Raw genomic sequence first — 22,418 nt, 5'->3', positions numbered from 1 at the left:
ACACACCAAGTCAAAGCTGTGTTATCTATATAAAGGAAAAGGTCTCAAGAAAGTCTTAGTGGAATAATGTGATAACATGAAGCCTGCCACCGCTAATATGGCCTAATACTCCAGGCTGACACAGCTAGAATAATCTTATGAAATCCTGATAGCAATTACAATACACTGTGGATCAGATAAAACTTCATGTAATGGGCTCCTCTGTGCATCCAGAAAAAAATGAGGGGCACTGCTTCAAAGCCTACTATAGCAATCATTTGACCAAGTCTGCTGTGCTTCAAAACGCAAGATAATGAATCCGCTGGAATCAAATAAAGAAGGTACAGCGCTAAGGAAGAGGATTTGTGCTCACACTTCTTACGTTTTATAGACTGTCAAGGAGTAAAAAAAAAAAACATGTGAGAAGTGTCATCTCAGGTCCTTAACAAGTGATAATCAATGCCTGGGTCAGGGCTTTGTGTCTCTGAATGCGCCACGACCTTGAAAAATACTCAAGTAATTAAATAAAATTACTGGCTTTAGCAGATATGGTAGGAAACAATGGCACTAAACGCATTAATAAAACCTACAGCAGAAGAATCCTGGAGAACACTCAGCCATCACTCCACTAGAAAACACACAGCTCAATACAATAACAGCATCTGTAACACCTCCTCACTAATGCTTTCATTGCTTCCACTCAGAACACTTTCATTTGTTGCAGTAAATTGGTTGTTTCAACTGCTTTGAGGAAAACAATGATCGAGTATTTTCTCAAACACTTTCCAAGTGCATTATTGTGGCTGCTGCAAAATGCAGCTGGACGAAACAACTCAATATAAAACTAAACTGAAAGACGTGAGTTTTTATTGTTGTTTTTTTTCCACATTACATGAGCCTTGGTAACCCATACATACCCTCAAGAAAGTGAAAAAAAGTAGTTACTTAATTATGCAAAGACTCTACGTCTGACACACTTATCGGAGAGAAACTTAGAGTTTATTTATGTTTTCTACCCACCAGCTATTGACTTCAGTCCTCACGGCATAGCAGCTCTCTCTGCTGTTATTCCATACTGAGCAATAAATTCAGCTTACTAAGTGGGACAAACAAACATTCTGCTATTTAATAGTGCAGCTTACCAGTAACAAGGAGCCTTCCTGTTGTACTCGACATGCCAAATCTATTCCTAGCGAAGCACGTGTAGCTGCCTGCGTCGGACTTGCTCACGTTGGCAAGCCTCAGCGTTCCATCTGGGGAAAGTGTGATCCTATAGGAGTGTACAAACAAAGACAGCAGTTTACAATCCAACGTCGGAAAACAAAGAAGCATTTTATCAGTAGTAAGACTCTGACTCAAGATTTGATCATGGTAATCGAGCAGTTAAGCAACATGTGTATGTGCGGTGAATATTCATCAATTAGACCAAATGAGGCCTGAAAAGAGCACAGTTAGGATGAATAACACTGATACGAACTACAAAGAAAGAATTAAAAAAAAAAAAAGGTTTGTTTACGTGCGCACATTAACATCAGTATTTTGAGCAGCGATCAGTCTTTTTGTAACTCCCAGGATACTTTCTGCTAGTTTTGAGTTCAGTCATTACCTGTCATTGGTGTGGACAGGCAGGTTTCCTTTCTTCCATAAAATGCTGGCGATGGGATAGGCCTGGGGTTTACACTCCAGAGTCACTGTGGTTCCTGCTTTGGCTTTGAGCAAAGCTCTGAGGACGTTCCCTGTGAAGTCTGGAGGAGAGGCTGATAGGAAACAGTAAACTCACTTTAATACAAGACTGCAGAGAATCTCACAGGGCATGCCTCAGTTTCATCAGGGACAATCAAATCGTAAAGTAATGGAGACAGACATTTTAAAACATCTGAACGGGGAACTAAATAGATATAAAATCAAGTCACTGCTGTGAGGATTTTCACTTCATTCTCTATGTATAAAAAAGATTTATGTGTAGGATGGAAACTATATAACTTTTAATTGGTTTTACTGTAAAAGACATTGTTTATTGTTCAACTGGGAATTCTATCTCGATCTATCAGCCCATCCTCACCATCACACCAAGTTAAATCACGATATCATGAAGGGAAAAATATTTTTTTTTAAATGTGTTTGACCCCACAAAACCATTCTTGCTGACCCCATTATCCGTTAATCCAGACAACCTTTAAGAATGACAGTAAGATGACCTTTAAGAGTCTTTGGCAACAATGATTTGAGGACTTAAGGGAGAGATAAATGCCATCCTACCTAAAACCATTAGTTCAGCAGCAAAATATATGACGCCGTGTTTATTCTCCGCCACACATTGGTACATGCCGGCATCAGATAGTGTCAGCGCTGACACCGACAGGACTCCATCCTCCACATGGACCCTGTCCTGTGAAGAAAAGGATGAAAGAAAGCAATTATTGCTTAAAGGTAGCTTTTGCTTTACTCAGCGTGCTTTGGCAAAGCTCAATAAGCATTGGATTGGGTTAGAGGCATTGTCAATAAGCGTAGATCAAATCAGGATTATGTTGCAGAGAATGAAACAGTCAGAGCACAAAATGCGTTTTTGTTTTCCAGATGCAGCCCACCTTGTCCTCCCCATCATGTAAACTAGTCTTTGTAGTTTTCTTTTTATGTGGCTCAGCTAAGGGTTGTGGAAAAAAAAACTTTATATAACCCCATATATCCATCCACGTTAGATACAAATATATAAAAGAAAAGATAATTCAATTCTCACATTAATTCTAATATGTCATTACTTTAAAATTGTGTTTAGGTGTATTATTATACAGCTATTTCTCATCATACCCTGTGTTGTATATCTGAAAATGACTTTATAATACTGTCTTTTGAATGGCAAAATTGTTAATCACATTCTGAACCTTGCAACAGTGAACATACTCTTAAAATCAAATTAAGGACTGACATTTAAAAATGCCTTTTATAACAATAATAAATTCATTCAGGTTATATTTGCATTCTAATTTAAAAGCAGTATGCCTCTCTCTTGAGCATTATTAAAATGCTGCTGGGAAAATAAATCCCCACAGCATGTTCCAGTGAGCCAGGTTTAAAGCTACGGATGTGAAAACACACCTGACTACATGTGTTTGTGGTGGTCCTGAGTAAGGTGCGCTGTGATATACAGTGTACTCCCCAGTAGATTAAACCCATTGTCCCTAAATCTGGAGGAGCTTAAACATGCACCATGAATAATGAAAAGCAACCACTGACTTCATTCAGATGAAATGGAGCAATCTCCTGGGGACTACACTGATCCACTCTCTAAAACTGTGTAATCTGCCAAGGTGGAGCAGGAATAAGACACAGTTACATCCATGTCTCATCACTGGCACACCTCAGCAAGATGTTTACACTCTCTCCTCATCTCATTCTGAAATGCACTTGGAAAAATAACAGCAATGTGTTTGACGGCAGGCACTCTAAAATGAAGGGATGAACCAAAGCTGAAGATTAAGTCTTTAAAATGAAACATTGGTAGGTGGCAGAAGACAGGCAGCAATTTACGTCTGAGAGGAGCTGCTGGCCGTTTTTCAGCCACGTGTAGGAGGGCTTGGGCTTGCCATTGGCTCGACACTCCCAGTACAGTCTCTCCTCTATGGCCAGGGCTGTGTCCTTCATGGTCTGGATCCACTGAGGCTTGGCTGAGGACACAGAAATATCCTCTGGTGAAATATCTGACAAGAACCAGGAGGGCAGATTCCAAGGGAGCGTAATTATCTCATTAAATTTTTGACAGCAAGAATCAGTGAAAATCATGATGCGTCGGAAGGATGGTTTTTGTCTTTAAAGAAGACAGAGAGAGAGGAGTGAATGTAGGGTATCACTCAGTGTTAAATGTGTCAGCAGCCTCTGGTAACTCAAGATTAGCATGAAACGCACAGCAGGAAGCTCTCGTGGCGAGGTGAGGCGCACCCGACGTCACCGCTGACTGCGAGCTGTCACCTTTACTCTCCTGTGTATTAACAAACATCGCTCCTGTCAATCCGGCAACACATCTCTTTGCATCTTCACCTCTTGCCTATTGACAGCTTTTCAGGAATGCTCACGGGTGAAGAGCTGTGCTCATAATAAGCGCTGCTCAGTTCGCACTTCGAACTTTACATACCATCAGTTCCAATTTCACAAGTGTCATTTTCCCTCTCACATAGATTCATGGGAAAACGCAGCAGCTGAAACAAGCCAAGAGCCGAAAATGTGATAACTGCAGGAAAATTAAAACCCACACAGCTCATTATGCGAGGAGAAGGTAATGACATTTTCCGGCTGTGTATATACTGTAACACATAGCTGTTAAAATGATATGAATTATCAAATTACCTAATTACAATTCTTAACCTTGCATCAATTTCACTAATTCTTGATGTCACAGCAGGAGCATGAAATCCAGAGGAGGAAGGATGGAAGTTTTGTCTAATGCAAATATAATGTCTAATACACAATTTGGAATCATTTCACAATTTGTAATCCGTCGTCTTGGAGGAAAAAATAAAAGTACCATAGAAGGCCAGTCGACCCGTGACCGTGTTCTTCCCCATCTTGTTCTCAGCCAGACACTCGTATCCTCCTGTGTCGTCCTGCTGGAAGCTGGGGATCTCCAGCACGGCTTTCGAGTACTTCATTTTGACTTTGCTGGGGAAGGGGACGCCGTTCGCCCGCTTCCACGTGATCTCTGGGACGGGGCTGAAAGGAGACAAGAGCGAGTAAACCTTAAAAAGCCGAGATTGTGATCCAAGATGCTTTTGAACTTCTAACACTGCAGTGCAGGTTGCAGGTGTCTGTAATAATCCTCCAATAAAGTGTCTTGAAGCCAATTCACTGTATTTTTTGCAGATGAATGGTTCGGAGTTAACCCAATCCAGCAACAAAAAGAGCCATCTCACATGGCTTTCAGACCAATCATCGCTCGGTGCCACACTCTAAGAAATATAATTGCCCTAGCAACTTTACTATATAGAAATCTGGGGGTTCCTTGTCTGGAATGAAAGACAGCAGAAGATTAAAAACATGCTTCAAGGAATCCAGCTTACTTCCCAAGGGCGAAACACTCCAGCGTAACTGTTGATCCTTTTGCGGCGGGTACATTGTCTGGGAAATTAACTTCTATTTTCGGCTCGTATTCACCCATCACTCCTATGTAGAGTAAAGCACAAGTACTTGCTCAGTCTTCCATTATGCATGACTTACAAGCAATATGGCTTGCATTATGGACCAAACAGTAGCACTGTAAAACTAACAGAGGAGAAATAAAAGACACATGAGCAAACATTCTCTCATGGGTAAACTCAAAGTAGTACATCACTTGAGTGTGCAGTCACCAGAATGTAGTGAAATACCAGCAAGGAGTTATTTAAATCTCTTCTTGGTGGAATAGACAGAGTATATGCATTTTTTTTCATGTAGTCTGGCTGTTTATCTATTGTTTCAAAGCTTGAGCGGGCAGTTTCCAACCTCTACTGTTTCATTGTTTATATCAGTATTCAGAGAAGACAGGATTAGAAAGTGATGCGATGGGATCTAAATTTATGCAGCTACATGTACAGTACACTGAGTGGAAACTAACTGGTTGAGCCACCGGAACACTCAATGTAATGGTCCAGTGACGTATGGCTTATGTTTAATTCATTCCACAGGCAATCTTTATTCACTCTTTCTATGAAAGGATAACAGAGAATAGAACAACGGGCTGCTGAGAACCGGTCTGAGAATTCATGTAAAAGCACAGGGAAAGCTTTTAAAGGGAATGCGAATTATGAGAAAGCAAAGTCAGCAAAGAAGAGATTTTGGTGCTTTGTTTGCTGGCCTACATTGAGGGGCAACTATTTACTTACAGGCATTAGCACTCGATGACTCAACTACACAAGCACGACAGGACAAAGAGTCCTCATGCTAGCCTGATGATTAAAGCCGCCTTTAAAGGAGGTCTTTAAATCACAGCTGAAAGGCGCACTTGTCACATCACAGCCAGACGCGGCGTCTTACCATCTGTCCTGAGGATCAAAGACGTAGGTGAGCTGTGAACTTTGCCCTTCGTGATGCTGTTCATCACCACGCAGGTGTAGTTACCCACATCAGAGGGCTCCACCTTGGCAATGTAGAGATTTCCTGTCTGCTGGGAGACGAAACGCCGATTGTCTTGTTGAACAAAGTACGGGTACTCGTTGAAGACCCATGCATAAGTAAGGTCTGGAAGACAGAGAATGACGAATAGAAGCATATCGCTGATGAAACATCATATAAAATGCAATTAAGGGAATGAAATGTGATTATAAAGAGATTATACTATAATCCTGTGAAAACACCTCACTAGAACATAAAAATAAAAGCAGCATTGAAGGTTAAGATGAAGGCCAGAGAGTTTACCTCCCGAGGAAGTAGGCGTTCCACAAAGTAACACCACTCCTTGTCCCTCTCGGACTGACACAGCGCTTCTGGTGTGGACTTTGAAATGATCTAAGTCTGCAAGAAATGAAAAGAGTGATCACCGCAGGATCTCACATATCAGAGTGAAGTGGAGCTGAGTAAAAGCTTTCAGCGAGACACTGACACGGGCCTATAAGGATACTGTCATGAGAATTGCACATCTGCAGTCTCTGGGAGAGAGAGAGAGACAGGGTGAGAGAAACGAGAGCTTGTTTCAAGGGCTTTTGTAGAGTATTAGACCACAAGACGGCGTTCCATGACATTGGAAGTAGGCTGATAAGAACAGATGTGTCTGTGAAAGCTGAGGAAGCACACGAGCATGGCACGGTGTGTTTAGCTGCAAACCCAAACCTGTACCCTCACACACAAAGAGTAAAAACACTAGAAAAGTACTTAGAATAGCGTTTAAAGATGACACAGTGCACACATATGGTCGCACTTTGGTGAAACTCGTGTGTCTGACATCCATGTGTCATATGGGCAAACTGTCTGTTCGATCTGCGACTTGCAAATAAAACAGTGTGGCACAGAGAGAGCAGCTGTCTTTATTATGTGTAATGTTCAACATTATTTAGAAAAAAAACACAAAATGATGGGTCCTTAAGATGTGTGTTTAAAAAAAGAGGTCATTTATTGATATGATCCAACAAAGTGAAAACTAAATAAACATTTCTTGCCCACACTGACACACTTAGGAGGAAACGTGTCCTTTCCGGTGCATGTTAATTGCAACAGGGTATTATCCACTTACCTACAATGCTATCTAGTCTCGCAGGTTATCTCCCTGTTCCTCTCTGTAATTTACAGAAGTCGCTGCACTCATTGTCCACTGGGGACTATTTTCATTTGAAGATGAAAATAGTCCAAAACTCTTATCAGCCAGGTCTGTAGATTGCTCCATGTAACCAGGACATTATTTCAGCAGAGACTCATTGTTGTTGAGTCTTCTTTGTTTTATTTTTTTTCAGTACAATTTGTCAGTAGTTTTGGGCCTGACACATCGTCAGCAGTGCATATCTTAAAAGGTGTGAAAAGATGTTTTGTTGTTATCTGCATGAAAAGAGCCCTTAATGAATAGGACATAAATAGAAAGCATTCAGTTCTTTATTCATATGAGATATTTACTGGTTTCAACACCAAAGATGTGTGATGTGAGAAAAAACATCAGTCTGACCTACCTTTTTTTTTCAGCAATGTACTTTTTATATAAAGAAATGCGCTGTAGCTTTTATTCATTTGCATTACTCTTATTTTCTGTTTCATTGCAGCGTCGGCATATTACGCTCCAGTCAAAGTAAATGTTTGCTCAGGCTTCACCCCTTATTAAGTTATTCTTCAAACACCGCTTACACAATTTGGCTGAGTACTTTACCCCAGAGTACACCCACTGAAACACCATTGACTTTTGATGGCGCTAAGCAACAGAAAGCGAAGCAGTCATTCTCAGGTTGCATGTATGAACATATGCAGTGAACAGTCATCACACTCCAAGTGCTCCCATGTTACTTTAACATTTAATGTAGCTTCACACCAGTGTTGCAGCACCATGATAAATATTGCAAATATCGCCCAGTTGGTTTGTTGTGCGTCTGCATTATTTGCTAAGTGCACTTACACTTTGGAAAAAAAAAAAAAAAAAGTGACAAACTCTGACTGTAACTTACAGGCAAACTGCAGACTTGCTCTCCTGCTGAGGATAGCTCCTACAGTGTTGTAGGCCATACACTGGTACAGCCCAACATCCTGCTGGCGGTCCAGACTGCTTATAATGAGGTTGCCCCCAGACAGACGCCGCCGGCGATCCAGGCCCAGATTTATGTGAGTCCCATTCAATGACCATCTGTGAGGGCAAAGACACCATCAGTCCCTGGCAAAACGCACCATCCCGTTCTCCACCGACCAAGGTGGTCTGACAGGAGGTGAGTGGAGAACACAACTCAGTGTAGTAACTCACTGGAAGAAAGTGGGAAAAAAAAAACATGTATCTGTGCTGGTGTTGGGGAATCTCACAGCTGTGCAGGATGAAGCATGAAGCTGTAACTTTACAGTTTTTCTGAAAGGACTTATATTCAATAAAGAGATTTCAATGTCTTCTTTTGATTATAAAGAAGGTTTGGTGTCTATGTTGCTGTGGAATTATTTCAGTGCTCATTCCACAGAGAACTTCACACAGTCGGTATGTGGAAACTGTGCATTAAACCATTTTGTTAGGACTTCTGTAAATTTACGACATCACAACCAAGAGGCAACCTCTTAGGTTAGAAAAATGAAGCCAACACCGTAGTATCAAGAACTGCACTTCTTTGTGACACTTGAGTCTGGCCATGTTAAAATATGTTTACACCCTGGTACAAAAAACGTTGTGATCTCTTTCCTACATCATGCCAATTTTATCTAAGCTCAAAGTCCTGCATAATTAAAGCTACAGCTGGTAAGCTGACGAAAGTGAAAGTAAAGTCCGCGACTTGGTCGGAAATTTCAAGACAATACGGCGTCAGGTCCCTCTATTAACCCCTTCACACCCCCTCCTTTTTGTATGTTCTTGAAGCAGCGATTAGTTGAGCAGAGTCAGGTTCTGGTAAGATGCTGGTAGTGGAGTGGTCCACTCTGAGTTTCTAAACCACTTTTCAGGAGTTCATCTCTATTTAAAGTCTACGTTCTCACCACAACCCAACCTCCACCCACCTGGACCCACCATCTATCCTTACTGAGGTTGGTTTCTCTGTTAACCTGAAATCTGCAATAATCTATTCAGTCAGTCAGAAAACCTCCCTGAGCCAGAGAGAAGCCCGAGAGGGGAGCTATTTTTAGATTCTTAAAACCACACATTTATCTTTTTATCGATATCAGCACATAAAATAAACCAGAGAATGTTATGGGACCTTTGAATCATACCCGGTAATTTGGCTGAGTAATAAGTGATAAATGTGAGTATGCTCTAAATTCTTGTCAACTGACATATTCATAAAGGCTATTGGTAATTTTATACTTCCACTCTTCATGCTTTTGCATGTTTATCATCCCTATATTCTAATAATCCTGTAATCCATAATGCTGCAGTGTTCACGTCATTTGTTTAACTCGCACGTTCTTATTGGTATTTCTATAACCCTTAAAATGCAAATGACTTCTTGATATTGTATTTTTCTGTTTTTATTATACTTTTCTTTATTTTACTCTATCACTATTTGCTGCAGCAGCTATCCCATTTTCCCCACAGGGATCATTAAAGTTTAATCTTAGAGTATCATACACAAAGCTGTCCTCTGCTATTTAAGGGAAGCAGAAGATAAAGGTTTTAGGAGCCATCCCGGATATTATCATCAGTCTAACCATAATCACCTCTTCTCTGTCACATTATATTTTCATAATGTGACATTATTCCACCTTTGACTTCTCATTAGGACAAAACATTAGCACTTGGCAAGAGGTAACATTGGGCTGATGTAACAAAGGATGCCTTTTACACTTCTTTTCACCTTCCATTACATCCTTCCCACACTTAGCAGGCGTGGGAATTTAAAAGAAGAAATAATACTTCGCACAGCAGGTCTAGAGTAGATTCTGCTATCAAATAAATGAAGCACCTAAAAGAACTCTTGAAAACATGAGGTTAATTCATTGATTAAAACAAGTCCCATTATTCAGCGAGAAAAGACTTTCATTCTCTGTCACCACAACACTCCATCTCTTTTTAAATGCTATTCACAAATGGAGCACTGATGGGTTCAAGGACAGAGCACTTTTCAAGAATGTTTCATCATTTTTTCTCAAAGCATAAAAAAATAACATTTTCTTTCCTTCAGCCACATTCTTCCTCTATTCTGCTTTCCTTAAGTGGAAATGAAAGACGTAGAGCCAATAATGGCCAACCTTCTAAAGGCTTTCAAGTCTAACCTTCAAAATAATTTCTTAAAGAACATATCCAAATCATTGAATGTTAGTGAGTGCTATGTGACTGCATGTGTTCAGATAAATCACACTACTTCTTAAGGTAATAAAGTTTGAAAGACTGCCTTTATGATAAATATCTAAAAGGCTGGATCTGCTAGTGATACATGTTATGGTGTCTGCGTACGCTCGCATACATTCACCTTTTTATCCACCATGTTCACCTCTTTCTGACCTGCTCTGAAGTACCTCTGCTGTTCAGCGGTTCCCTGAACGTTAGATAGATGATTGAATAGCAACTACGAAATTCAATTACTTTGCATCAGACTCATTTTGGGAACACATGTTGTCTGAACGAGAAATTCTAGTATTCCAGATGATCCTGCCATCCAGAGCCACAGGCTTCACATCTCAGGTCAAGTGAAGGTTAGAAAAGTCACCTTAGCTTTAAAAAAAAAAAAACCTGACTGCATTGCTTTTCTGGCCTGCTGTGAAGAAGATGCTTTTCCATATGAGATGCGGTTTTCTCCCATGAGTTATTATGCTGCTACAGTGTGTGTACTATGAAAGTCTCATATCTCTGTGAGTGACAGGACTGGCAGAGGAATGGGGAAAAAAAGAGGAAGGGGGTGGAAGCAGTGTGAGCCCATTTACACTTCAAGAGAGGAGCCAGAGAGGTGCTGAGGGCATGCGGAGCCTAGCACAGCCAGTTTGACAAGACACCACGTTAAACATGCTCATCTCACCTTTAATCAGTACATGGAAATACCTGGTCTTAGGCGGGGAATGTGAAAAGCCTGAAATAATGAGTGTAAGTGCTCCCCACCTCTATCATTCAGCTTCATCTGTGGTGTCTCTGCTGCAGTAATTCCACTGTTGAGCGCCAAAGACACTTGTAATCAATGCTTGTTGGTGCCAACTGGTGTCTAGCAACCTGCATTGGTCTCATGGCATCTTATAAAGAGGAGACGATCATTAAGATGCTACACGTGTGTCACTAAGATACTATCTGACAAGACAAAAGGCAGATTGGCAGCGTGTTAGTCGATATGAATTAGTGAAGCCATAATGGCACCACTGCTTCAACCATGTGCATGCAGACTTCAGTCTAATTTGGAGGAAATGAACAAGAGAGAAAGCGATTCTATGTGAAAAACATCATCTTGGAATCCTTTTTTTTTTTTTTTTGCAGTGCTGTAAATGTCTAATAGGCTTTGCATGAGTGGGAAGATGTATGGCTGACAGCAATGTAAAGAATACATTCATATTTCTCAATATATATTTTGGTTATACAAGATTTCCACCTAAAAATGTCCAAAAAAAAAGCAAAAGAACAAAACAAAACAAAAAAAACAGATTATTTTAAATTGGTTTTGATACATATTTTATGTCTCAGTGAATCCAAAAGTTACATTTCCAGCACTGATCACAGTACATTAAACTGGGTACTCGTGTGACATTAACAGCTCCACAAATGCTCTCAGTGATGAAAGCAAGCCGAAAAATAGGGAGAAGGTGCCATTGAGCCGCTGATTATGTGGCTCTAAGTTCATTCAACAGCCCTGAGATGGTGTCGCAGGTGGTGTTTCTATTATCTAGTTTTTACACCGATTTTTGAGAGTTTGGATTTGTAAATGAGATCTCTACTTGTTTCATTTAAATGAATCATTTTTACCTAAAACATGAAGTCACATTTTTATCTTAAAATGCCTTCACTGTCAGTGCTTTTACCTGTACTGTGGAGGTGGTGTCCCCTTGGCATCACAGGTCAGAGTCGCTTCTTCTTCAATGGCGTCAACAGGAATGAACAAGTCAGCTGGCTCCATCCTCCATCTTGGACCATGATATGATCCACTGTCCAGACAGTCTGTGATAGAAACAGTAACAGCCTGAGTATAATATAAAGACACAGGAAAGGTGCCACTTTGGCTCCAGATATGTTCCAGAGAAAACCAGGATATTTGGGCCCCACAAGTCATTACTGAACACGGGAAGTTATTACAGTAAATATATTTCATCTTAAGTGAGGCTGTTGTAAAGTACAAGTTCATCCAAAAGAATAAACTGAACATCAACAGATAAACCAGGATGCCATTTCTCTGAATATAAAGTATGAATTTGTTTTTGCAGTAATTAGAAAAAATAATTAAAATGTTATGTGACAGAGGAGACAAAAAGTATGATTTGTTAATTATTCACTGTTCAACTGCTGCACATTGTATGCAAACATTTTTTTAATGTGTTGTGTATTCAGGGGATCAGTCTTTCATTATGATGAAACTTCATAACAAATGCATATTTTAAAGTAACAGAAGTAATAGTCTGTGTTTTTGTGATGCTTTAATTTTCTAAGTGCTCAGAACAAAAAGAGTTTAGAAGATACGGAAACAAAAGCAAATGTTTCTCAATCAGGTTATAATCAGAGGGGAGTGAAGAAGACTGAGAGTAGTGTGTGTGTGTGTGTGTTGTGAATGGAAGTCAATACTGAGTTTTCCTTTAAACCCAGGCCATCCTATCATCTCTGGCACTGACATAATTTTCTGCTCTTCAGCCACCATCCCGTAAGTGTAAATGTCCAAACGTGAAAGAATCATTACTCATATGAAAAGGTGGTTTACCTGCCAGACGGTCGATGATTGATAACAGTAGAAGCTGTTTCCATAGCAACGTCATCTTTGGCAGCCAAGGGCAAATGAGACTTTCATCCAATAAGCTTTGAAATGGCACTCGTGTTCTCCAGGAGAGGGGAGCTTGACCTGTTGCAGCGAGAATTTTGTTGTAAAATACCAAACTCTGTGAACCCCAACGCTTTTATCCCACCTTCAATATTCTGCTTGTCAAATGTAGGAGGTGCTGACAGAGGAAGTGTGATTTAAAGTTAATACCCAGGGGGCAAAGCAAAAAAACGGACACGGAGCGTTGTAAAAGGTTTGACACCAGAAATTATATCTAGGAACTTCAAGGATTAAAACCTGGGTGGACAACCCGGTCAACTAGCTGCTGGAAAGCTACAGGGGGCTAAAACCCCTTTCTGGGGTCATTTTGCTGGCGAAATGATGTAAATGCAAATATTTAGGTACTACAATGGCATAAATAGTCATACAACTATAAAATTTGGCAGAGAGTATCTTGACACATAGGGGGAGGCATGAAAGAAAGATTCTGGGGTTTGTTGCAACTCAATTTTAAGATATCTCCCTCAACATCCCAAAAAAGACCAAAAAAAGTACTGTTCGCCTGACAAATTCTCATGAAAATTATTATTTTTCAGCACTTTATGCAGAATATCTATGCTTAACATGTATATAGAAAATTTCCTTAATTCATAAGCTTCCATTTGAGTCCAAGATAGCCTTTCTATCTCAAAAGCCCCACTTGCTGTGGCCAACGGTCTTCTCTATCTATCTGTTCACTTTGGGGAGACCAGAAATAGAATGGTTTCTGATCATATCAGTTAACATGTAGTTTTTCACAATAGGTGTTGCATTGTTTGGAGACAGCCTGTAGCTTTCCAGTAGCTAGTAGAAAGGCTATCTTGGACTCAAATGGAAGCTTATGAATTAAGGAAATTTTCTATATATATGTTAAGCATAGCTATTCTCCATAAAGTGCTGAAAAATAATAATTTTCATGAGAATTTGTCAGGCGAACAGTACTTTTTTTGGTCTTTTTTGGGATGTTGGGGGTGATATCTTAAAATTGAGTTGCAACAAACCCCAGAATCTTTTTTTCATGCCTCCCCCTATGTGTCAAGATACTCTCTGCCAAATTTCATAGTTGTATGACTATTTATGCCATTGTAGTACCTAAATATTTGCATTTACATCATTTCGCCATCAAAATGACCCCAGAAAGGGGTTTTGGCCCCCTGTAGCTTTCCAGCAGCTAGTTGACCGGGTTGTCCACCCAGGTTTTAATCCTTGAAGTTCCTAGATATCATTTCTGGTGTCAAACCTTTTACAACGCTCCGTGTCCGTTTTTCAAAAAACTGGGATTTTGCCCCCTGGGTATAAAGGGAATAATAAAAACAATGAAAACAAAAGGTGGAGTTGGGTGTGGGATGTGTCATCCCTTCTATTCGCTCTCACATTTCTAATCGGTGAAGATCCAGGCAGTGTCACGTTGTGCCCTGTGCTCTGGCCAGCTTACACCCAGAGATGTCTGAGGGTGATACCAGAAGCATATGGGAGGAAGCCCATGCCAATCTATTAGGGGAGCGACCAACGCCTAAGCTCATCCTTCACTTGGACGGATTCACTCTCTGGCTGCCTGAGGAGACTTGGACCTGGGAATTGGGTGCCATCCAATCAATTAGATTCATCCACAGCAGCATGTGTCTCCCCACATGCTGGGGTGAATCAAGACAGCCTGATGAGGAAGCCATTCCACCCAGGTCCATAATCAAGGGCAAGTGTGTGTCTGCTTGTAGCATGTGTTGCAAATTGCGATGCACCCGCTTCGTGCGGGAGGAGACTGAGCGCGTAATGATGCAATTATGAAATGTCAAACATACACACAATGGTGAACCAGCAATAACATGGCAGTTCAGTGAGCAATCACACACACACACACACGCATCTACACATGTGGCGTATAATGTGTACAAGTGGTTTCACATGCATGTTAGGTGATCCACAGACAAAATTTCCTCGAGAGGTGTTCAAGATATATTAAGAGCAGAGGCAGATAATACCAACCATCTGCAAAATGTCACACAACCCACACACACACCTCCACACCGGACTCACTTTCTCACAGTGTACGACACCTACAGCACCCTGCCGCCATACACACATACATTTACTTTCCATTTAGCAGACATAAGCCATGATGTGGGGCTCATTTGTGGTCTAATCCCGGGGCAAGCCAGCTTCAGAGCGCTACTTATAGAGGGTCTAATTGTTTGTCAGCTGCCTGGATGTCAAATCAGACACGTGGGGTCTCAGCCAGGATTTTCTTCCCTACCTTTCATGTTTGCTCAGGCCTTTTTCTTCCCCCAAAGTCTGCAAAATTGGATTGGTACGCTGCCTCTCAAAAAGAGTCCTGCACGCCATACCTCAGTGATAGGACCACAGTGTGCAAACTGCTGGCACCTCAGGACAGAGGATTGTTGTGTGGAAGGTATAGTGGGTATTACACTGCTGTCGACTTTGCATGTTATGGTTTACATATGTAATTGGGTTTTGTCGGGGATGGCACTGTGTAACAGCTGATGCCATGTGCTCTTTTCTCTCTTCTTTTATGCAGATCTAATAAATCATTTACGATTGCAAATTCAGTGTTACAGGATCCTGTCAGTGATATTACACAGAGCAGATCAGTCAGTGATTCACACGTACATACTGTGGAAGACAGTCAAGCACACGCGCATGCACATAGGCACCCACTGGCTTTCTCACACACATGCACACACAAACACACACACACACACACACACACACACATTCACAGCTTGCATGCATAATGGTGCTAACGATGATGGTGATAGAAGGTGGTGAGAAAGCCAGAAAGGTAGCCTCCTTGATTTAGAGTGATTCACCCAGTAAGGCTGCCTTACTGGGTGAATCAGTCTAAATCAAGGAGGCTACCTTTCTATACCAAAACCACTGGGTTAAATGACACACACACATACACACACACACACAAAAAAGATGTATTATCACTATATCTACCACCTTCATCACACTCTGCCTGCATCCAAGTAACACGCTGTTTGAACAAATAGCTCTGCTAGGAGAGTGGGAGTGTACTTACTTTTAAGGCCCCAGCTGCATTCATCACAGATATTTCAGCTGACATACCAGTATGCAATTATCAAGTGAATATTGAAGGGAAGGTTAGATATGTGGGGTGTGTGTGTGTGTGTGTGTGTGTCTGAGTGAGTATACTGTATGTCTGCACCCTCTAAGGATATATAGATTTTTGATGTTTGTGGTGTGCTGGATATGTTCGTGGTTTCTTGTTTATCAAGCACCATACATGCCAGTGATGATTTTAGCCATAAAACATGCTGTATGTATGATTTGTGTTTGCCTGTGGCTCTCAGAAGGGTGAGGTGAAGTGAAGCTCCGCATCACACCAGGTAGGAACCTAAAGGAGCAGTTACAGGCTAAAACACCACATGTGACTGCATCTCTGCATCACTTAAACAAAGAAGGGCATGGCTGAGCAACACCTTGTGTCAAAAGATTTTTAAAATATATTTTAAAAGTGTTTCTGAATGCATGCCCCTACAAAATAAAAAAAAATAAAAAATGTGTGGAGGAATTGGCTGCAGTTGGGAGAGCACGTCACGTTGCTCCCAGCCTAAAACATCAAATATATAATATTAGAAAATGGGCCAATTCGGGATAGTAGGCAAAGACGGGTCGAAATGTGAACATGTGAGAGTGAATAAATAATGTTGCAATGTTAAATATCACTGTGTAAATAATTGATAGCTATGTATCCATGCACGTTCACAAAATGCAAAGCGCGCGCATGGGCTATATATTTATATAATTTTTTATCTTACCTCTTATCTTGAGATATCTTCTGACCAACAGGAACCAAATTCAGCCCTCACGGAAAAAGCGCCACAATGATCCTCCATGGAAACCTCGTTAGGAAAATTTCGGTCACAATCGCAAGGTCGTTCATACAGGTGAAATTGAGCCGGTGGTCAGTCAGCGATAACGGGGAACGCAGGAGGTATAAACACACGCGTTTCATATCGCTGCTCTAGTCCTTTGCCTCCACTCCCCACCAAAAAAAAACAAAAAAAAAACATGCATACACACACGCAGTCTCACACATACATACACACACACACACACAGACGCACACACACACACAACACCCACGTTGTTTGCTGTGCTGAATCACATTTGAAACATCCCCGGTTAAAGAGGCTCGACTCTCGCCCGTGTTTACGATCTCATATCCAACAAACGCGGCTCTGAAATTGGGCTCGAGGAGGAATCTTGCGGAGATGATTTATTATGCGCATCAAGTCGGCTCTCCCCTGCGAAGACGAAGAAGGAGGAGGAGGAGGAGGAGGAGGAGGAGGAGAAGTGGGCTGAGGGCGGATGAGGAGGCAATGGAGCAGCCAGAGCCAGCAGCGCTGGGATGGGAAGGTGCAGCATGGAAGGAGGGCGCACCTGGCGGAGAACTGCGCCCCCCGCGTTACAGCAGAGCATTGCACACACAAAAAAAAACCCTGAGACACTAAACTGTTATCACCAACTATGGGAGCATGCGGTCATTTGTGTTTTACTTTTAAACAATTTCTCAAAAATGTAGAACGCAAGTCTGCAGAAAGCTCATTTCTTCACAGTGCACGTGCAGATACCACAGGCTGTGATTACCAGCCAAGCCAAATAGAGTGTGTCAAGCCATTACCAAGATAACTGTGGTGTGGAGCAAGAGGTGTGAGCTCAAACATGAGCTAAAAATAATACTGAATCACAGTAAGATTGTCTAAAACGGGCACGCCATATTTTCTATGATAGGCTAATACATCAACATGAGACTGGACTATGAAAGCTGCACTAATGATTGGCAACAAGTGGGCAACTCTCCAAACCAAACAGTCTCAAATATTTCGGGTGTCCTGAAGTAGCGGAGCAGTAAATGTTCTGCAAAGATAGTGTGTGTCGCCAAGGGCAGTTTCAACCATAAGTTTGATTTCTGTGTTTTACAGAAACGTGGTAACAACCTAAAGACTTTTCACAGCTAAAAGCACCTATTCCTCCTGGGTTTGTGCACACCTGCCAACCCAGCGTCTCTGGCAGAGGAAGCCTCATGATAATTTACCGCAGGCAAAATTTGATAATCACTGCAGTATATTTGTTTCTATAGATTACATATTTTCTTTACCAGCCATTAGGAAGCAAACTGTCTTTGCTGGCTGCTTCATGGGCACAAGTTGTGGGTTGTTAACTGTGGTCTCACTCTGAGCATTGTGATTGATTGTTAAACCTTAACCTTTTGTTAAATTTTGTGTCTTGACTTTTCCTGTGTTTGAATTTATGTTGGGCATTGCAGTGTTCAAGCACATGAGTTATCCGTTTCATACCGAAAAAACTTCAATTTGTTGAACTTACATGTGGCATCTGGATATTTTTCATGTTGCTTTGTTTGATGTTTATTGTCACGGTCCCATGGTCGTATTGAAGGCCCAAAGTCTGGGGCCACGGTTCGCCACTGAAAACAAAGCACATCCATCGAGCTGCAGCTCTGTTCATGGGAAAGGAGAGGTGAGAGGGGAATAGCCAGATCATTTGGAGCTGACATAAAGGCTGTAGTAACCACTTTTTGTAACTGTGGTGAGCAAAAACCCACCTCAGAGTAGGCTACACAGCGGGTAGACAGATTAAGAATTTGGCATCAGCATCATGAATCATTTTGAATGGGAGATGTTTTCTTGGCACGTTTTGGGCCCTTGATACCAAAGTCCACAGCTCCATTCATTGAGTTGTCAAACATTACTCCGATCCAAGTGAATATTGCTCAGTCAATTTTTGCTTGAGTTAAACTTCTGGAGTACTTAAAGGGATATTCCGGCGTAACTTTAACCCATGGTCCAACGCACCGTAACACCCCCCCCCCAGTCGGCCTCGGACGTGTGTTGTCAGTGCCTGGACTCTGTGCTGGACACGGAAAGTTGCTGCATAACGTATAACTGGAGGAGAGTGGGTGAGTTGTTTTCGTCTCTTTTCAATAGAAACTAAGCTAACAGATGTTTGATGCCTCGTATTATGGGCTGGGACCCTGTTTGTACTGTTGATGACGTTTGGTGCTGTTCTGAGCATTATTTGTGGCTGTAAGTGGCCTATCTGTGGCTAGTGGATCCGTATACTGCGCTGTTTGTTATGGTGCGGTTGCTACAACTAGAGAAGCTAGCGGTTAAAAAAAAAAGAGAGAAGCTAGCGGTTAGCAGACTTCATCTCTCAAGGGGGGTCTAACTCGGTGTTATGGTGCGTTGGACCATGGGTTAAACTTACGCCGGAATATCCCTTTAATTTTAAAAATATATAAGAATTGAAACACAAAATTAACACATTGTTCCACAACTATAGAAACAAAATGGCACTGAAACAACACTGTGGAACCTGTAGAATAAAAAAGCTGGTAGAATATGCAGGGTCTAAAGGACAAAAACACAATTGAATCCAGAGTCAGACAGACTGAATGTACACAGAGTGAACATTAGAAATCTTAATTTCTCAACATTTTCAAGTTCATATTAGATCATGGTCTTTAGTGGAATATTCTGCCTCAGCTTTATCTAATGGTTAGGACACTGACAGGTTCAAACATGGCTGACAGTGGAAGAGCAAGAGCTGACAGTGATTGTTTTTTTTCCTCCTCTGATGGAAACAACATAGTCTATCACTTTTCCAGAATAACCAAAAATTCACTGACTAAATGCTGTACTTCAATGAGTTCTTCAGAGAATTGTGATGAGTCAAATGTATTGCCAGCCACGTTATGTTTACAAAAAAATAGTTGTAATGTTTGAGTACAGTTACCAAAAGTTTGTTATTTACCTGCCCTAATACTTATCAATCATCCCTTGAATGCCTGAAGTGAGTATTGTTGCTGACCAAGTGCATCCTTTTATGGCCCCCTTTTATGGACCATCTTCTAATGACTACAGTACTTCCACTATGATAACTGCTCAGCAGATGTGAATCCAGTGGAACACCTTGTGGTCGAACAGATGATGTTCCAACGTCATGTGGAATCCATGCACAAAGAATTGAGCCGGTATTAGTCATACATCTCAGAACAAAATATCAATCACAGAGCTTAAAAGTTCCCAGAGAGTCTGAGTAAAAGCTAAAGAGCTTTATAGAAGTCAGATAAAACATTAAGCAGTTGAAATCAATTTAGTTTGGATTCTGAGTTAATACTTGATGAATTCAGCAAGAACGGTGCTGTCCTTTGCTTCTAGTTGCAATGATGACGTTTATCACAACTCTGATTCACACCTCTGGCTGACTGTTTCTCCATAGCAACAGTGGCTGAGGCCCATGTGTGTAGTATTTACAATAATCTGCAATAAGTGACGGTATAAAGGCATTATCAACAGGCCTGTTGTGTTTCTGTAAATGAACATTGAGGGTTCCAAAAGCCTTTAATTTATTAAATGATTCTGCCAAATTAAACCATTCAACTGTAATTTTACCTAGATAAAAGAAGTTAGAAGTATAGACAGGAATTATCTTGGTTGTTTGCCAGAAAGCGATTGTTCATGGTGAGAGCACCAGTCAAATACTGTAGGTTCATACTATTACTGTATGACATGACAGCAAGGACACTTTTAGTTTAGTAAAGGTATGCGTCCAAAGGTAACCAAATCTACCTACCAGGACCTAATATAAACATCTTATGTCTCTTTTTTTGGTCACTTAAAAGATACCAGTTCTCCAACAAGTTTGAGTTTTACAGTCGGTGCCAAAACATGGCATTTGTGGGACAGATGCTGCATCTGTCTTATCGTCACCATGAGGTTGCCATGATACTGCAACTTGTTTTTACAGTTTTATGTTTTAGTACAAATTTATTATAGGCGCTAAGAAATTCTTAATTAGCGAGCTTTACAGATAGTGGTTGACAGATTTTGTTTTCTCCTTTGGTCAGATTGAGCCAGACAAGCTTTTCCCCCTCTGCTTTCAGTTTTCATGCGAAGCTTAGCTAACAGGCTGCTTCTGGCCCTGGCTTCATGTAACGGGAAGATGTGAGAGTGGTATCAATCCTCTCATCTATCTCTGGCCAAGAAAGCCAATAAGCATGTTTCTCAAAATGCCAATTCTCGCCTCTTCCTCTTTCCTCCTACAATGACCAAAAGCTATGAAGACCTGCAAAGTACAGCCTTTGTTCATTGTTTTTCACACTTGCTTTTTGTCATGTTCTATGAGCGTTTGCATGGGTCTGTTCAATAAAATTAACAAATTGCTGCATTTAGTTTAGTTTTGCCACATATCAATGGACTAGAGCCGCATCGTTAATGTTATTAGTTCCACCTGTGCTTGTTCTGTCATTGATTGAATGTGAATGTAAACTATGGCTTAATGCATCTCAGCAGTGGATTAAGCTGCAGTTCTCTGTCTTATTCTCAGCACACTCAAAACAAACAAACAGGTCTGTTGGCCACCCATTGTAACACCTACTTCTCTAATCCTTTGTCTTAACCGTCACTATTTAGTGCAAAGTGTTACTTGGCTTTTCCTGCCGGTTGCTTTGGCTCGACCTTCTTCACCAGTCACTTGTTTACTTCAGAAAGCCTTCATTTCACACTAGACAGGCAGCATAAAATCATCTTGTGCGAGCTTATGAGCTAGGAGTGGCTGCCAGTTATAACATGTGGGGTCAGTGAGAGCCATTGGGACTCAAGCATACATGTACTGTAGCAGGAAAGCAATATAATGAGCTGCAAGTGGCTGAAAACATGGAGCTGCAGAGTGGGGTGTTAAAATTACTCAAAAATGTGTGAGTGTGGCTTCTTCTTTGTGTGTGAGTGGGGTATTGCATGGGGGCTGAATGGCATCGCTAAAGCTACTCTCTGATTGGAGCGGACTGAAGTGTTGTGGGTACAACTGAACCAGTTTTCCAGTGTCACTCAGTGCACAAACAATGTGACTGGCTCGTTATGGAAATGTAATGGAGCAGGGACCCGCTCTCAAACACAAAACTGGGTGATAATGATGATATTGAAGTTAGGGACATTTCTCCCTTTGTAATTAACCGACTGAAATTTTGACATGTGCACAACTGAGGAAAACCCAGGTGCAAGTTAAAGTCTAATGACAGCGGGATTCAGCTCCAGTATCAGGATTGTGAGATAGAATGTCATGCCCTCAAAGTTACACCATAAGTCACTACACTAAGAGTGGTATACAGTACCACTGTACCACTGATATTCATTGTCATGGCAACAACAATATGACCCACGGGAGCATGACTCAGTTCATTCATATTGTAATTCTAAAAGTCCGGCTCTTGCTCTTCCTCTATATACATCAGTAGGTCTGTCCAGCCTGAGGTTCATCTTCCTCCTGCAGTTTCTCTTTTTTCCATGCTTATTGAAGAGTTTTTTTCCCCCCTGACTTGTCCAAGTT

The 22,418-nt window shown here is 41.2% G+C and overlaps 1 protein-coding gene across 1 annotated transcript in view; it reads right to left on the bottom strand.

Annotated features, from left to right (window-relative positions):
• cntn3a.2 (contactin 3a, tandem duplicate 2) overlaps positions 1 to 17,257 on the bottom strand; it is a 31,729-nt gene extending 14,472 nt beyond the window's left edge. Inside the window, exons 1-12 of the mRNA XM_085781641.1 lie at positions 16,829 to 17,257; positions 12,933 to 13,070; positions 12,046 to 12,181; positions 8,088 to 8,263; positions 6,364 to 6,459; positions 5,983 to 6,186; positions 5,031 to 5,133; positions 4,499 to 4,683; positions 3,508 to 3,644; positions 2,239 to 2,368; positions 1,586 to 1,736; positions 1,122 to 1,249 (exon numbers count right to left, since the gene is read on the bottom strand). Coding sequence (XP_085637767.1) covers positions 1,122 to 1,249; positions 1,586 to 1,736; positions 2,239 to 2,368; positions 3,508 to 3,644; positions 4,499 to 4,683; positions 5,031 to 5,133; positions 5,983 to 6,186; positions 6,364 to 6,459; positions 8,088 to 8,263; positions 12,046 to 12,181; positions 12,933 to 12,987 — 1,501 coding nt within the window. The 5' untranslated portion in view covers positions 12,988 to 13,070; positions 16,829 to 17,257. The remainder of the gene's footprint in view (positions 1 to 1,121; positions 1,250 to 1,585; positions 1,737 to 2,238; positions 2,369 to 3,507; positions 3,645 to 4,498; positions 4,684 to 5,030; positions 5,134 to 5,982; positions 6,187 to 6,363; positions 6,460 to 8,087; positions 8,264 to 12,045; positions 12,182 to 12,932; positions 13,071 to 16,828) is intronic.
• Between the last annotated feature and the right edge of the window lie 5,161 nt (positions 17,258 to 22,418).

This window comes from Trachurus japonicus, chromosome 7 (assembly GCF_045865225.1).
Source record: "Trachurus japonicus isolate A0001 chromosome 7, Traja_1.0".
NCBI classification, from domain to species: domain Eukaryota; kingdom Metazoa; phylum Chordata; class Actinopteri; order Carangiformes; family Carangidae; genus Trachurus; species Trachurus japonicus.
Note: the sequence above shows the minus strand (reverse complement) of the source record. Positions and strands in the feature narration are given on the sequence as shown.